General features: G+C 32.8%; 1 protein-coding gene across 1 annotated transcript; it reads left to right on the forward strand.

Moving 5' to 3' along the window:
• Positions 1 to 412: 412 nt before the first annotated feature.
• LOC117922766 (probable disease resistance protein At5g63020) lies at positions 413 to 17,665 on the forward strand. Its single transcript, XM_034840983.1, has 3 exons — positions 413 to 469; positions 14,539 to 16,370; positions 16,493 to 17,665. The coding sequence occupies exons 2-3, from the start codon at positions 14,588 to 14,590 to the stop codon at positions 16,498 to 16,500; spliced, it is 1,791 nt and encodes a 596-aa protein (XP_034696874.1). The 5' UTR covers positions 413 to 469; positions 14,539 to 14,587; the 3' UTR covers positions 16,501 to 17,665.
• The last annotated feature ends 1,085 nt before the right edge of the window (positions 17,666 to 18,750 follow it).

Raw genomic sequence — 18,750 nt, forward strand, 5'->3', positions numbered from 1 at the left:
ATAACCAAGGACTTGAGATCATCATGAGCCTTAGCTTTAATGGTCTCTTGGATGATAATGTACCAAAATGTATATTAGTAATTAACATATATATGAATTTTGATACATATCATTCAGACAAGTCACTGATTTGAAAGCAATATCGATCCCATTGCTACTCTGGAAACCCACCTACATAAGCTGAGCAGTAGCCATTAATATGGATCACAACGAGATTGCAACAGGCCATGCCGACACTTCTGAGGATAACAATTGCATGGAGGAGGCTTCAACAATGAAAGCAAACTGTAGGACCCCTGACATTACAGGCTCTTGGCTACAATTACCAATTCCAAATGTTACCAAAAAAGTCTGTCAAGTCGCCTCACCTTTTGTTTTTCTTCTATTTCTTCTCATCCATTTGGTGTCCTGTTAAAACAACTGTTATTAGTCAGATCCCCTACGGCAACTCATCATCTCCTCTTTTCAGTTCTTCACTTGTTTTTCAACTCATCTTTTTTTCTGTTATCCCCTCAAGCAATGGATTGTGTGAGCCCAATCTTGGACGTAGCCACCCGCTTGTGGGATTGCACCGCCAAGCGTGTAGTTTGTATTCCTGAGCTTGAAAAAAATCTCAACTCTCTGAAGAGCTTAACGGAGGAACTGAGCAACTTAAGTAAGGATGTGATGGTAAGTGTTGAGCGTGAGGAGGAACTACAACAGAGTAGGCGTACGCATGAAGTGGATGGTTGGCTCCGCGCTGTGCAGGTCATGGAAGCTGAAGTGGAAGAAATATTGAAAATGGGCGTCAAGAAATCCAACAGAAATGTCTCGGAACCTGTCCTAAGAATTGCAGGTCAAGCTACAGGCTGGGGAAGATTGTGAGTAGAAAGATCGATGCTGTGACTGAATTAAAGGGCAAAGGGCATTTTGATTTTGTGGCTCATAGATTGCCTTGTGCTCCTGTGGATGAGAGGCCGATGGGGAAGACTGTGGGCTTAGACTTGATGTTCGAGAAGGTTCGGAGATGCCTGGAAGATGAGCAAGTAAGAAGTATTGGGTTGTATGGAATTGGGGGTGCTGGAAAAACGACCTCTTGCGGAAAATCAATAATGATATTTTGGTAAAAGAAACGATTTTGATGTGGTGATATGGATAGTGGTGTCGAAACCAATCAACATAGGAAATATTCAAGACGTGATCCTGAATAAATTACCGACCCCAGAGCACAAATGGAAGAATCGTAGCAAGGAAGAGAAGGCTGCAGAAATATGCAAGTTGTTGAAAGCCAAAAACTTTGTGATATTGCTTGATGATATGTGGGAGCGACTCGATCTCTTCGAGGTGGGGATCCCTCATTTGGGTGACCAAACTAAGTCCAAAGTAATACTCACTACGCGATCTGAACGAGTATGCGATGAAATGGAAGTTCATAAGAGGATGAGGGTAAATGTTTGACCCCGGATGAAGCATTTTCTCTGTTCCGTGACAAGGTTGGTGAGAATATCTTGAATTCACATCCGGAAATAAAAAGGCTTGCAAAGATTGTTGTTGAAGAATGTAAAGGACTGCCACTTGCCCTCATCGTCATTGGGCGATCAATGGCTAGCAGGAAAACTCCTCGAGAATGGGAGCAAGCAATTCAAGTGCTGAAGAGTTACCCAGCAGAGTTTTCAGGTATGGGAGATCAAGTATTTCCAATTTTGAAATTCAGTTACGATCACTTGGACAATGATACCATCAAATCATGTTTCCTATATTGTTCTATATTCCCTGAAGACCATGAAATTCTGAATGAAGGCCTCATAGATCTTTGGATTGGGGAGGGGTTTCTGAACAAATTTGATGATATACACAAAGCACACAATCAAGGAGATGAGATTATTAGAAGCTTAAAACTTGCATGTCTCTTGGAAGGCGATGTATCTGAAGACACTTGTAAGATGCATGATGTGATCCGTGACATGGCTCTATGGTTATCATGTGATTATGGGAAAAAGAGGCACAAAATTTTTGTACTAGATCATGTTCAGTTGACTGAAGCATATGAAATTGTGAAATGGAAAGAAGCTCAACGAATTTCACTATGGGATTCTAATATCAATAAAGGACTCTCTCTATCACCTTGTTTCCCCAATCTCCAAACTTTGATTTTGATAAATAGTAACATGAAGTCACTTCCAATTGGATTCTTCCAATCCATGCCTGCCATAAGAGTTTTGGATTTGTCACGTAATGAAGAATTAGTGGAGTTACCTTTGGAGATTTGCAAATTAGAGAGTTTGGAATATCTGAATCTAACATGGACCAGTATAAAAAGGATGCCTATAGAACTAAAGAATTTGACAAAATTGAGGTGTTTGATATTGGACCGTGTAAAGTGGCTTGAAGTAATTCCATCAAATGTGATATCTTGCCTTCCAAATTTGCAGATGTTTAGAATGGTGTACCGCGTTTCCCTGGATATTGTGGAATATGATGAAGTTGGAGTGTTGCAGGAGTTGGAGTGCTTGCAATACCTGAGTTGGATAAGTATCAGCTTACTTACAGCCCCAGTTGTTAAAAAATATCTCACCTCCTTGATGCTGCAGAAGCGCATACGAGATCTAAATATGAGGACGTGCCCAGGTTTAAGGTGGTGGAGCTGCCACTTTCGACTTTGCAAACACTCACTATGCTTGGATTTGATCATTGTAATGATTTGGAACGTGTTAAAATAAATATGGGACTGTCTCAAGGTCATATCTCAAACTCTAACTTCCACAACCTTGTTCGTGTGAATATTTCTGGGTGTCGATTCTTGGACCTGACCTGGCTTATTTATGCTCCAAGCCTTGAGTTCCTGTTGGTTCGCACTAGTCGTGACATGGAAGAAATTATAGGGAATGATGAGTGTGAAGACTCAAAAATTGACCAACAAAATCTCAACATATTCTCAAGACTTGTGGTGTTATGGTTGCATGATCTCCCAAATCTAAAGAGTATCTACAGGCGGGCCTTGCCATTTCATTCCCTAAAAAAGATCCATGTGTATCATTGTCCAAATCTAAGGAAATTGCCATTGAATTCCAATAGTGCCAACAACACCCTAAAAATAATTGAGGGGGAATCAAGCTGGTGGGAGAACTTGAAGTGGGAGGATGACAACCTCAAGCGCACTTTCACTCCGTATTTCAAAACATGGTGATTGAAAGGAGGAGATGGTTGTAGAGTTCTATGTCATGGTTGGGTTTCCTTCATTTCCTTTAATTTCCTCTCTGTTTTCTGACAAACCCATTGGTCTTCCTCTCCTAGGTACATTTTTCGTTTTTGCTTCCATTTGTTTTATGTTATGAGAGATGTTTTAATGCAACGAAGAATTGTCAAAGAGGTGAGATTCTCATGATAGGCAAATGAATGATTGTTTTTGTAGGACAAGTTTTTGAAGAACGTTTGGTGGTGAGTGATTGGGTGCTCGGAATGCATAGCAAGAGTAGCATAAATAATTGTTGAAAAGAAAGAACCATTTGTATGTATGTGTTATATCATTTCATATGGTGATCCGTTTTATATATTTCTTATGCCTCAATGTGCTTTATCTGTAAAATTTGACCATTCTTTGCTTGAGTTTCTGCATTGAAATATTTCAAATGTTGTCTTAGGGATCAAATGTACAATACCAAATATATACAATAACTTATTCAAAAAATCAACTTTTTTTTCTTTTTTAATAGAACTACAAGTTTATTTGGGGTCATTAAATCTAAAGGCTGGATGGAGTTTGTTAAATTTGATATGTAAACTCTGCCTAAAAATCGCTTATTCTTAATTATATTTGCACTCTCTTTTGCATCCTCAACAAGGAGAACTCTTATCAATCCCTTAGTGATATTCAGACTCCTTTTCAATTCATGGAATTTGAATGACAACTTTATCTTTCTTTAAAAATACAAATAAAAAACGTGAACTCTATTTGAAAATCTTTTTTAAAACGATTATAGGAAATAATTTTTTGAAATTGTTATTTGGTCTTGCAAAACAAAAATCTATTTAAAAACTTGAAATATTCTTAACTTATTTGTTTTTTATAGTTTTAAATATTTTTTAAAAGTGTTTTTTTATACATAGTACTTTATGTTTAATCATTTTTCATTTATATAATTATTTTTTAAAACAACTCTAGAAAAACATAAATAAATAAATAAAAACTGAAAACAATTAAAAAAATGTTATAAAAAATCTCCATAGTTTTTATTTATATATATATGTAAAAAACTATGTTTTCTAACTATCAAACATATTTTCCTTTTTTTTGGTTCTAAAAAATAGAACAAACTTTTAATCTTCAATGATTTGAATTTCAAGGTTCCAACGAGGGTTTGAAATTTCGAAAACTATCAACTAAATATTGTCAATATTTTGTTTATCAACCTAGGCCGATACGATATGACTATCAAAATTTCCTTGGTTTCCCGATATTTTATGCCAATCCATGTGGTCAAAGCACTCCCACGCACTAGTCAACATGGTCAAAGCCAAAATTATTTTTAACTTTATCAAACCTACGTTTAAAAGGTTAGTATGAAGTAATAAAATGCATAGTTGGGCTCAAAAGATAGAGTTTTGGGTCAAAATGACCCATTTATATATATATATATATATTAGTGTGGACCCCGTATTTCGGCTCATGCGCTTTCATTCGATGGCGAGCTCGATTTTTATTCGAAAAATAATTTTATTTATTAGAAAATGACTTGGAGTCGCCACTTATTTTTGTTTTATTTTTAAAAGGGTAAACAAAATAAAAAAGAAAATCCTAAGTGTGACTCCTTATTTTGGAAAAGGTGGTATGTGAAAAACCAGATCGGGTTCGGGGGTTAAGTTACCTATCGGGAAGGTACAAAAAAGACCGTAGCACCCCTCTAAGTTTCTAAAGTCGGGTCTCTACTAATAAAATGAAGTTGACGTGACAATTGATAAGGAAATCAATGAATATTCAGAACAATCATGCACATGTGAGAATCAAAACACTCAATAAAGAATGACCAAGGTGAGAGTGAGTGTGTACCTGGACAACGAGCCACCATGCGCTATCAAAAAAGGAGGTTAGTGCACAATAATAGACATAAAACATAACTCACATGCCACTAAATCGAGTACAAAATCATCATATATCATGATTCAATCAAATTGATTTCAAGAAAATATCCAATAATGTTAGGCCCCCATCAAAGCCCATTTATTTTTGCACGAATTAATTCCATAAATTCCATCACTTGGAACTACAAAATTGAATTTATGCTTATTTTAAAACATTTAAAAAATCATGAAATTGCATGTCGAAGAAAATGGATTTTTGGAACCTAAGAAAAAATGCTTTAAGGATGAAAATGGAAGAGTTTGAAACCCATCTGTCTGACGACCAAGAAGGCAATATTCTTGCCGACGGCTCGAATGGTCTAGGCTCGCCTTTGGGTCAACACCTTCTGGTCCTTGAGATCCTCGATTAAAGCCCCAATGTCTGTCCATTTGAGACCGGTGATCTCTTTGGACTGAAAATCAAGGAGAGGGACATCGCCGTAGTTGGAAGTGAGGGGGTCGGGAATGTCGTCTATAGAAATCCCGGCAACAGAAGCAGAGGCGGCAGAGGCTGCTTCTTGGCAGCGGCGCTGCTTTTCAAATGTGGCGGCCTCTTTCTTGGCGTCAACAGTGGCCAAGGCCACGGTCATGGCAGATTCGGTGATGGTGCCCATCGACGACGCCACGACAGAGCATTGAGAGATGGATGTTGTGATTGAGTTTAGTACCCAGCTGGACAGCATTGGCAATGAAGTCAATATAACCTTGATGGAAGATGACGTCATTATAAGTATAGGAATAGCCTTGGTTAATGAACTTCACCGTCGGAAAACCATTTTCGATGGGAACTCCGTCCATGCCTCCGACAGTATCGGAAATTGCAGAATTTCTTCCCAGGCAATGGCTCTCTCAAGCTCAAGCTCCTCACTAATCTTCTTCCTCAAACTTTTATCCTCCTCTATAACCTTCCCGTTTTCTGCTCTTTTGTTCTTTGCCAAGAGCCTTGTCATGTCTAAACTGATTTGGATAATCCTTAAGACACTTAGTGAGCTCATCGTCATAGAGAAAACTGCATGTATCGGCCACCCCAAGGAACAGCCAAGCTAAACCACCAAGCTTGAATGAAGGGGCACCCTCCATAAACATGTGACGGAGATAGCCCCAATATAGAGCCACTCTTATACAAGCTACCTCCATTCTTTCTCTCTAAGCACCCTTTATCTTTACTGTATTCTTTTCCAGTTTCAAATGAGCCAATGTTCTGTGAGAGGGATCTTGCATCATTATGGTTCCAAGGCTGTATCTCTGACAACTGTTTTGGAAACTTAGCTGCTAACAAATCCAATGAGTAATTTAGAGCTTCCCTCAACTTTGAGATGCTATCCTTGCCTGGAATTACCATTTCGAATACCTTCTGCAGTTTGAGAGTGATGAAAAGAGCCACTCCCATTCATATCTTGCAGACCGTTACAAAGTGATTGATAACCTTTGAGATACAAAACGTTGATTTCAGATGCAATTTCCTCTAACTCTAAATAAAACACCTTTCATTTCTCTACACATTCAGTGCATCTAAATGTGGGGATTGTTCCAACTATTGTTAGAGATAAATTGTTCATACAGATGCTGCAGCAGAGGATGCAACAAACCAATCATCCTCTTCGTCCAAATGCTTTCTATTTTCATGTTGCAAAAGCTTCCTCACTGTAGATGGATGGGCCCATGGTAAACAATCTTAGGATCTTTTTCATCTTCCTCCCTTTCTTCCTCTCTCCACAGTTCAATGTTAATTTGGCTATCATCTTCTGGGGTCCTGGCTTTAGAAACCCATCTCCTCTGAGAAGCAACAAGCTGGATAGCAGAAATAACATCCGGTTTGGCACTTGAGGTATGTGGCCTTGTTGATACTTTTTCACCTGATACTGCCCCTGTAGACGACCCTTCTAACACACGCCATTTTTGCCAAGGCCGGCGTGGCAGATTCGTCAATTCTATATACACTGTGCCCAAAATCGAGGTTGTCCCTGTGGCTGCCAGCATACACGTCTCATGCCATGTACAACTTTATACTTAAAGAATGAATAAAACCTCCAGATTTTAGCTAGTAGTCGTGAGCAGCAATGACACTTTCCGACATGCTCTCTCATGACAGTATGTAACCATTCACTCTAAATCACCATTTTAGTTGCATCTCAGCCTGTGCTCCTTCTGCACCAATGTGAGCACGAGATGTGGAAAGAATGCCCGTGTGACAGCCAATATTCACTACAACTTACCCAATAATTGAATTCTGGTGTGGAATGATTACTGCCCTATGTGGCTCAGTCCGCGCATGATACTTGATCAATCTGTCTTTGGAAATTGACTTGTATGCCAAACCCCTCTCCAGATAGGTTATCTCTCCCAGAGAACAGCCAACCGCTCAAGGTATTCCTCAATGCATTGTTTGAGGCAAGGACTTTGTAAACACAATTTACACTCTGTAAGTGGGAGCTCTCAGGTGGTGATATGTGAACCAAGACACTCCACAACTAGTTAAATGGGAGCAGATAGGTGTGAAGGATGAACTTGCTTAAAAACAAAGTAAAAATGATAAGATCCAAGGAATATTCAAGCAAAGCCACGTTTCATGAATGATGAATAAGCTCAAAACTGGTGGGACAAATGGGAAGTCTTCAATTCAATTTTTAAACATCAAACCCAAACCCAAACACAAAAAAAGAATCCCGCCATTATAGAGGAAAAGATCAAGAGTATAAGAGAAAAACAGAACAGAGCAAGTATAGGCAGATAATCGTATTCAACCAAAACAACCCTGTGGCCCTTGATGTCCACAGCAAACCACAAAACGATATTGATAGAGTAGCAAAGAATGAAGTTGGACATTAAGAAACGAAAACGTATCGAGGTCGCGGTGATCTTACCTAATGATCCACAGCACAACCTTCCTTTGCTTCTCCTTCTTCCTCCTTTGATCAACCCAGAAAAATATCCTCTCCTTTCCTTCGTTTCCCCTCCGAACTCAAACTTGTCCCTCAAGCTAAAGGACCCCTCAATCTCTCACCTCAGTCAAAAATGGCTACCCTCTCCTTCCTCCCTCTCTGGCTTGCTCTCCAAGCTAAAGATCTCTCCTTTCTCTGTTTTTCTCTTTCAAAAAAATGTCTCTGTAGAGCCACCACCCAAACCCTCACTCTGGCAGCTTGCTCCTCAAGCCAAAACAGCCTCCAAAAATATCTCTCTCTCAGTACCAAACCCTATACGCTCCTCCTCTGAAAAATCAGCAACAAAATCACCACACTCCTCTCACAGCTTGCTCTCCAAGTTAAAAACCTCCTCTCACAGCTTGCTTTTCCTCCCAACGGTAGCAAAAGCACCACATTTCTCTTAACAGCCTGCAACTTTTCATAACCAACACGCTCCTTCTGGAATCTTCTTTTACAGGTGTCACTTTCTGATTGTCTCTCCTAAGCACTAATGTGATTCCATAAGGATAAATTGGGAATTGACACGTGACTCTCCAGGATTGTGACATCTGGTAAAATAACCTACAAAAAGGATGAGCCCAAATGGGGTCTACAATTAGATATATGAAACTTATATTCAAATTAACATTTTTTTTTTTGTGTCACGTAGGAGCAAATTTTAGTTAAAGCCTCGACTAAAGTCGTAGAGGCTTTAGTTTTTGGACTAAAGTCGTGGTTGCCTCAACCAGTTTTTGAACTAGAGTTGTAATTGTCAATCAAGACTTCATTTTTTAATTAAAGCTTCAATTGTCAATTGAGACTTTAGTTATTTTTTTCTTTTACTTTAAATTTAATTAAAACTATAAATTTATAATTTATTATTGAAATTAAATGTATACTTTATAATAAATTATTTATATTTAAGGTTAACAATTTAGTATTATTCAACAATTGATGAATAAAAGATATTATAAATTAATTATTTATATTATTAATAAATTAATAATCTTAAAATATATATTTATATAACATATAAATAAGATATAAAAATTATATAATTTATTATTTAAATTACAACTTATTATTATTGAAATTAAAATATATATTAGTATTTTTCAATAAACATAAATTGATAATATAATAAATAAATGAATATTTTATTTATCAATAAATTAATAATCTTAAAATAATAAAATTATATGACATACAAATAAGATATAAATTTAGAATTTATTAATTTAAGATATTTAATTGTTATTTTTTAAAATATTATTTATTTGTATTATGACATATTTATTTTTATCGAAATAATAGTATACTATTAAGTAATTAATTAGAAAAAGTCTACAACCAAAATATAATTTTTAGTTTTTTCATCAAAGTCACAAAAAATACTCACTAAATATTATATATTGGGAAAAAAACGTATATAATCTCATATACTACGATGAGAGAATCTATGGATAAATTTCATATATATAAAAATAAATTATATATTAAAAAATTAAATATATTAAATTAATAAATTATACAATGTTATATTTTATTTATATGTTATATAATTTTATTATTTTAAAATTATTAATTTTATTAATAAATAAAATATTCATTTATATATATTCTATTTATCAATTTATGTTTGTTGATGTAATACTAGTTCTAAAGCTTGAATATAAATAATTTATTATTAAAACATATATTTTTAATTTCAATAATAAATTATAATTTAACAGTCTTTAATTAAATTTTAAAGTAAAATAAATAAATAAATAACTAAAACCTCAATTGGCAATTAAATCTTTACTTCAAAAATGAAGTCTCGGTTGTCAATTGAGGTTTCAGTTAAAAAATAAAGTGCGGCTTTGGTTAAAAAAACTAAAGCCTTAGTTGGCAATTGTAATTTCAATTAAAAAAAATGAAGCTCAAATTGCCAATTGAGAATTTAACTAAAATTTTGAAAAAAAAATTATATTTCTATGACATGGCTTTTACGTGGCACCAAAGAAGTCAATTTGAACATAAGTTTCATAAAATGGTTAGACCTAATTTTTTTTATTTTTTTTATTATTATTATTATTATATTATTTTTTTTTCATATATGGGTCATTTTGACCCAAAACTCCAAAAGATAGAAGTTTATTATGCAATTCGATGATGGATGTGATAAGTCTAAACTTGGTGATTAATATATTAAGATTTCAAGAAAATTTTTAAAAATAATAAATAAAATATTTCTCAAAGTCCATATGATATTCATATAGTTTTTATTTTGTTTTTATTTTCTTTTTCAAGTTGTCACTATTATCTTAATCTATTTTTCATTAATTGTTCAATAATAATAATATAATAATAATAATAATAAAATAATTATATAATACAAATAAATTAATATATTAAAAAATTAAATATATTAAATTAATAAATTATACAATGTTATATTTTATTTATATGTTATATAAATTTATTTTTAAATTATTAATTTATTAATAAATAAAATATTCATTTATAATATCTTCTATTTATCAATTTATGTTTGTTGATGTAATACTAGATTCTAAAGCTTGAATATAAATAATTTATTATTAAATATATTTTTAATTTCAATAATAAATTATAATTTAACAGTCTTTAATTAAATTTTAAAGTAAAATAAATAATAAATAACTAAAACCTCAATTGGTAATTAAATCTTTAGTTCAAAAATGAAGTCTCGGTTGTCAATTGAGGTTTCAGTTAAAAAATAAAGTACGGCTTTGGTTAAAAAAACTAAGCCTTAGTTGGCAATTGTAATTTCAATTAAAAAAATGAAGCTCAAATTGCCAATTGAGAATTTAACTAAAATTTTGAAAAAAATTACATTTCTATGACATGGCTTTTACGTGGCACCAAAGAAGTCAATTTGAACATAAGTTTCATAAAATGGTTAGACCTAATTTTTTTATTTTTTTATTTTTTTTATTTTTTTATTTTATGTATGGGTCATTTTGACCCAAAACTCCAAAAGATAGAAGTTTATTATGCAATTCGATGATGGATGTGATAAGTCTAAAACTTGGTGATTAATATATTAAGATTTCAAGAAAATTTTTAAAAATAATAAATAAAATATTTCTCAAAGTCCATATGATATTCATATAGTTTTTATTTTGTTTTTATTTTCTTTTCAAGTTGTCACTATTATCTTAATCTATTTTTCATTAATTGTTCAATAATAATAATAATATATAATAATAATTATATTATTATTATTATTATTATATCAAAATATAAAAAATAAAATAATAATAATAATAATTGGTATTCATGCATATGTAAACAATGTTTTTAATTATTTAATATCACAAGTAAACTGAAAAAAAAATAATAATAATTATCACATTCATATACCTTTTAAATACAATTATCCTATTATTATTTATAGCATGTTTTGATTAGTTTATTTAGTAGAATTTGATGGACCAACACAAATTGTCATCCATGTACCTAAGATATCATATTTCACTAGGATATGTTAAGCATATGGATATATTAAGATATTATTTTGATTGGGATATAATATCTTTAAATATTAATACCGATATGATTTACTAAGTTATTAATAAAATAAATAAATAAATAAATAAATAATATTATTTTTTTAATATTTGATATTTGCTTAAAATAAAAATTATATTACTTTCTAATATTTATTATTAAAAAATATGAAAACTTTTTCATGTCTAATATTATTTGAAAATTGTTTAAAATTTTAAAACTTCATAAATAATTAATTATTTATTTATTATTAATATTCATTATTAAAATATTTAAACTCTATACAAAAATTTATATTATATTATTTAATATATAGAAATAACTTTTATATATTAAACATAAGAATGACTATTAGTTCTACTAGATATATCGGTAACCTGATTTTACGGATAAAATCTCAACATGATATTACATGGCCTAAATGATTTTGTGATTTCAGGGATTTGTGAAACAATAAAACATGGGAATGGGTGGTGAGTTGCTGGGTCCTGTAAGTTATTTTAGGCTAGGGACCAAGAATGTGACATTTATGGTGAGGGTAGTAGAATCTTATTTCTTCTGCCTTCGCAGAAACTTACAGGCAACAAACTCCAAAAGAAGGAGAAAGTAGATGTGACACAAGATGATCCCGCTTAAAGTTTAAGCAACTCATATGGCCATGCACAAGTAGATTCTAGATTCCCAAGTATTTTTAGTGGGAATACTTTTTCAAAAACATCCTATAAATAATTTTTCAAAATTTTATCAAAAATCTAAAATCTGTTTGATCAGGTAATTTAAAAATAATTTTTAAAAATAAAAATAAAAATAAAAAAATATTTTTAAAATTTTAAATATTGAATGAAATAGACAATAATTTTTAGAAAATAAGTAAAAATTATTTTTATCGATTTTAAAAAATAAAAGAAAAGTATGAGCATGTTTGTTGGTATTTTGAAACTTGTTTTTAAAAACAGTTTTAAAGTTAAATAATAAAAAATAAATATTTTCAAAAACCTTTTAGTAGGAATACTTTTTCAAAAACATTATAAGTAATTTTTTAATCCTATAAATAATTTTTCAGAATTTTAAAAATATTTTCAAAATTTTATCAAAAATCTAAAATCTGTTTGATTAGATGATTTAAAATGTATCCAATCAAGTCTTAATAATAATTTATTTAGGTTTATGAATTTGATATTGCAAAAAAATTTAAATAAAATAAATAAAAATTTGTTTTGCATCTTCCTTTGGGAAAAGGAGTTGTTCATCTTTAAAGTTTTCATTTTTGGTTTTTTTAATTGCATATAGGGTAGAGGGATTATAAATAGAAATAATTAGGGGTGTAACACATTGGCCCGACCCAACCTTAAATCCCAACCCATCCTCTCAACCCAATCCCATGTTTGAATGGGTTTGGGCAAATATTCTCCTATTATTCTAATTAAGTTTGTGTTAAAAATTTTCAATCTAAACTTAATTTGGGTTAGGTTTAAACCAAGCTTAGAATAGTTAAAAATATCATTTATAATTATATCATATATTTTTTCATTTTGTAATATATATATATATATATATATATATATATATATATATGAGTTTATTTTTACTTTTTTCACGTTATCTTGAAATTTTATCTTATTTATTATTTAAATTTTGAAATAAATATATAAAAAAAATTAATAGACATTATGAATGAATTTTGAATAATGCAATCCGATCAATAATCAAATTTAGTCCAATCAATCCGATTTTAACTTAATCAATTCAAATTTAGAAAAATGATATTGAATTAGATTTGAATTAGGTATATTTAGAGATTAATTTGGATTAAGTTTAGGTTGTTTGTTTGTTAATTCATAATAATAATGATGTAAAAAATTGTCATCATAAATTTGTACTAAAATTTTAGAAATTAAATCTTAAATAAAATATTTTAACAGTTATAATAAAATTGGAAATTTAAAAGAAAAATATTTATTTATGCTTTTCTTTTTTAACTATTGCTACTAAACAGGTACATGTACCATTTGGTGGTCCTTCATGTATTATGAGATCCATCATAACATTCTATGAACACAAGTAATGTGTATTGCCTTTCAAAGATGGTCCAAAATCTCCTTTAGTTAAACTCCATGATCCTAAATTGACATTTAAATTTGAAAATTTGTCAATCGTTTCTTTTCTTTTACTACCTTTTTTGGCGATGGGAAGCGAAATTTAGTGTCCTTTTTGGATATATATTCCCTGTTTTTTGGCTTTTAATTGGAGTTAAAAAATTGATTTAAAATGTTGGGATATTAAAAAAATTTCACTATTTTAAATTTTAGAATTTTTTAAAACAATTTTAAAGGGTGCAAAATAAGATTATATTTTTCATATAAAAGTTTCTAGATTAAGTTTTATTTTAAATAAAAAATAAAAAAAAATGTATCCAAGCAAGTCTTAATAATAATTTATTTAGGTTTATGAATTTGATATTGCAAAAAAAAAATTAAATAAAATAAATAAAAATTTGTTTTGCACATTCCTTTGGGAAAAGGAGTGGTTCATCTTTAAAGTTTTCCTTTATGGTTTTTTAAATTGCATATAAGGGTAGAGGGATTATAAACAGAAATAATTAGGGGTGTAACACATTGGTCCGACCCAACCTTAACGCCCAACCCATCCTCAACCCAATCCCGGGTTTGGGTAGATATTCTCATTATTCCGATTGAGTTTGTGTTAAATTTTTTCAATCCAAACTCGGGTTAGGTTCAAACCAAGCTTGGAATAGTTAATTGGATCAGAACGAGATTGCAACAGGCCATGCCGACACTTCTGAGGATAAGAATTGCAAGTAGCAATGAAAGCAAACTGTAGGACCCCTGATATTACAGGCTGTCGGCCACCATTACCAAATGTTACAAAAAAAAGTCTTTCAAGTCGCCCTCACCTTTTGTTTTTCCTTTTTTTCCTTCTTCTCTTTTTGGTGTCCTGTTAAAACGACTGTTGTTCGTCAACTCATCATCTCTTCTCTTTTCAGTTCTTCACTTGTTTTTCAACTCATCTTTTTTCTGTCATCCCCTCAAGCAATGGATTGTGTGAGCCCAATCTTGGACGTCGCCACCCGCTTGTGGGATTGCACCGCCAAGCGTGTAGTTTATATTCGTGAGCTTGAAAAAAATCTCAACTCTCTGGAGCGCTTGACGAAGGAACTGAGCAACTTAAGAACGGATGTGATGGATAAAGTTGAGCGTGAGGAGGAGGAGGAGGTACCACAGCGTAGGCGTAAGAATGAAGTGGGTCGTTGGCTCAGCGCTGTACAAGCCATGGAAGAAGAAGTGGAAGAAATATTGCAAAATGGGCGTCAAGAAATCCAACAGAAATGTCTCGGAACCTGTCCCAAGAATTGTAGGTCAAGATACAGGCTGGGGAAGACTGTGACTGAAAAGATTAATGCTGTGACTGAATTAACGGACAAAGGGCGGCATTTTGATGTTGTGACTGATAGGTTGCCTCGTGCTCCGGTGGATGAGTGGCCGATGGGGAAGACTGTGGGCTTAGACTTGATGTTCGAGAAGGTTCGGAGATGCCTGGAAGATGAGCAAGTAAGAAGTATTGGGTTGTATGGAATTGGGGGTGTTGGAAAAACGACCCTCTTGATGAAAATCAATAATGAGTATTTTGGTAGAAGTAACGATTTTGATGTGGTGATATGGGTAGTGGTGTCGAAACCAATCAGCATAGAAAAAATTCAAGAAGTGATTCTGAAGAAATTATCGACCCCAGAGCACAACTGGAAGAGTAGAAGCAAGGAGGAGAAGACTGCAGAAATTTTCAAGTTGTTGAAAGCCAAAAACTTTGTGATATTGCTTGATGATATGTGGGAGCGACTCGATCTCTTGGAGGTGGGGATCCCTCATTTGAGTGATCAAACGAAGTCCAGAGTAGTAATCACTACGCGATCTGAACGAGTATGCGATGAAATGGAAGTTCAGAAGAGGATGAGGGTAGAGTGTTTGACACCGGGTGAAGCATTTTCTCTGTTCCGTGACAAGGTTGGTGAGAATATCTTGAATTCACATCCGGAAATAAAAAGGCTTGCAAAGATTGTTGTTGAAGAATGTAAAGGACTGCCACTTGCCCTCATCGTCATTGGGCGATCAATGGCTAGCAGGAAAACTCCTCGACAATGGGAGCAAGCAATTCAAGATCTGAAGAGTTACCCAGCAGAGTTTTCAGGTATGGGAGATCAAGTATTTCCAATTTTGAAATTCAGTTACGATCACTTGGACAATGATACCATCAAATCATGTTTCCTATATTGTTCTATATTCCCTGAAGACCATGAAATTAGGAATAAAGAACTCATAGATCTTTGGATCGGGGAGGGGTTTCTGGACAAATTTGCTGATATACATAAAGCACACAATCAAGGAGATGAGATTATTAGAAGCTTAAAACTTGCATGTCTCTTGGAAGGTGATGTATCGGAAGACACTTGTAAGATGCATGATGTGATCCGTGACATGGCTCTTTGGTTATCATGTGAATCTGGGAAAGAAAAGCACAAAAGTTTGGTAGTAGAAGATGTTGAGTTGATTGAAGCATATGAAATTGTGAAATGGGAAGAAGCTCAACGGATTTCACTATGGGATTCTAATATCAATGAAGGACTCTCTCTATCACCCTGTTTCCTCAATCTCCGAACTTTGATTTTGAGAAATAGTAGCATGCATTCACTTCCAATTGGATTATTCCGATCCATGCCTGCCATAAGAGTTTTGGATTTGTCAGGTAATGGAGGATTAGCGGAGTTACCTTTGGAGATTTGCAGATTAGAGAGTTTGGAATATCTGAATCTATCATACACAGGTATAAAAAGGATGCCTATAGAACTAAAGAATTTGACCAAACTGAGGTGTTTGCTATTAGACTTTTTAGTCAGGCTTGAAGTAATTCCATCAAATGTGATATCTTGCCTTCCAAATTTGCAGATGTTTAGTATGCACCAAAGCCACCTTTTCCAGTCTATTGGGGAATATGATCAAGTTGGAGTGTTGCAGGAGCTGGAGTGCTTGCAATACCTGAGTTGGATAACAATCAGCTTAGTTACAGTCCCTGCTGTTAACAAATATCTCACCTCCTTGATGCTGCAGAAGTGCATACGAGATCTACACATGGAGTGCCCAGGTTTGAAGGAGGTGGAGCTGCCACTTTCGACTTTGCAAACACTCACTGAGCTTGAATTTGAAAATTGTAATGATTTGGAACGTGTTGAAATAAATATGGGACTGTCTCGAGGTCATATCTCAAACTCAAACTTCCACAACCTTGTTAATGTGACTATTTTTAAGTGTCGATTCTTGAACCTGACCTGGCTTATTTATGCTCCAAGCCTTGAGTCCCTGTTGGTTCGCAGTAGTCGTGAAATGAAAGAAATTATAGGGAGTGATGAGTGTGGAGACTCAGAAATTGACCAACAAAATCTCAGCATATTCTCAAGACTTGTGGTGTTACAGTTGTATGATCTCCGAATCTAAAGAGTATCTACAGGTGGGCCTTGCCATTTCATTCCCTCAAAAAGATCGTTGTACGTCATTGTCCAAATCTAAGGAAATTGCCATTGAATTCCAGTAGTGCCACCAACAACAATTTAAAAGAAATTATTGGCTTTACAAGCTGGTGGGAGCAGTTGGAGTGGGAGGATGACAACCTCAAGCGCACTTTCACGCCGTATTTCAAAAGATGGTGATTGAAAGGAGGAGATGGTTGTAGAGTTATATGTTATGGAGGTTTGTAGGAATTGTTAGGTTTCCTTCAATTCCTTTAATTTCCTCCCTGTTTTGTGAGAAATCCATTGGTCTTCCTCTCCCAGGTACATTTTTTGTTTTTACTTCTATTTGTTTTATGTTATGAGAGATGTTTTAATGCAACAAAGAATTGTCAAAGAGGCGAGATTCTCATGATAGGCAAATGGGATGATTGTTTTTGTAGGACAAGTTTTAGAAGAACGTTTGGTGGTGAGTGATTTGGTGCTGGGAATGCATAGCAAGAATAGCATAAATAACTGTTGAAAAGAAAGAACCTTTTGTATGTATGTGTTATATCATTTCATATGGTGATCAGTTATATATATTTCTGTTGCCTCAATGTGCTTTATCTTTAAATTTTGACCATTCTTTGCTTGAGTTTCTGCATTGAAATATTCGAAATGTTGTCTTAGGGATCAAATGCACAATACCAAATATATACAATAACTTCTTCAAAAAATCAACTGTTTTTTTTTTTTTTTAATAGAACTACAAGTTTATTTGGGGTCATTAAATCTAAAGGCTGGATGGAGTTTCTTAAATTTGATATGTAAACTCTGCCTAAAAGATTGCTTATTCTTAATTATATTTTTGCACTCTCTTTTGCATCCTCAACCAGGAGAACTCTTATCAATCCCTTAGTGATATTCAAACTTCTTTTCAATTCGAATGACAACTTTATCTTTCTTTAAAAATACAAATAAAAAATGTGAACTCTGTTTAAGAAATCTTTTTGAAAACGATTATAAGAAATAATTTTTTGAAATTTTTATTTGGTCTTGCAAAACAAAAATCTATTTAAAAACTTGAAATATTCTTAACTTATTAGTTTTCCATAGTTTTAAATATTTTTTAAAAGTGGTTTTTTTATACATAGAATTTCATTTTTAATCATTTTTTATTTATATAATTATTTTTTAAAACAACCTAGACCGATACTATATCAATATTGAAATTTCGTTGGTTTCCCGATATTTTTTGTCAGTCCATGTAGTCAAAGCACTCCCACACGCTAGTCAACACGGTCAAAGCCAAAATTATTTTTAACTTTGTCAAACCTACAAGGGTTAGAATGAAGTAATAAAATACATAGTTGGCCTATTTTATATATATATAAAAAAAATATTAGATGTATGAAGCTTATGTTCAAATTAACCTTTTTTTGGTGCCACGTAGGAGCAAATTTTAGTTAAAGCCTCGACCGAAGTTGTAGAGGCTTCAGTTTTTGAACTAAAGTCGCAATTGCCTCGATCAATTTTTGAACTAGAGTTGTAATTGTCAATCAAGGGTGCATTTTTTAACTAAAACTTCAATTGTCAATTGAGGTTTCCATTAATTTTTTTCTTTTACTTTAAAATTTAATTAAAAACTATTAAATTATAATTTATTATTGAAATTAAAAATATTTACTTTAATAATAAATTATTTATATTTAAGATTAA

Source organism: Vitis riparia, chromosome 9 (genome assembly GCF_004353265.1).
Source record: "Vitis riparia cultivar Riparia Gloire de Montpellier isolate 1030 chromosome 9, EGFV_Vit.rip_1.0, whole genome shotgun sequence".
NCBI lineage: Eukaryota > Viridiplantae > Streptophyta > Magnoliopsida > Vitales > Vitaceae > Vitis > Vitis riparia.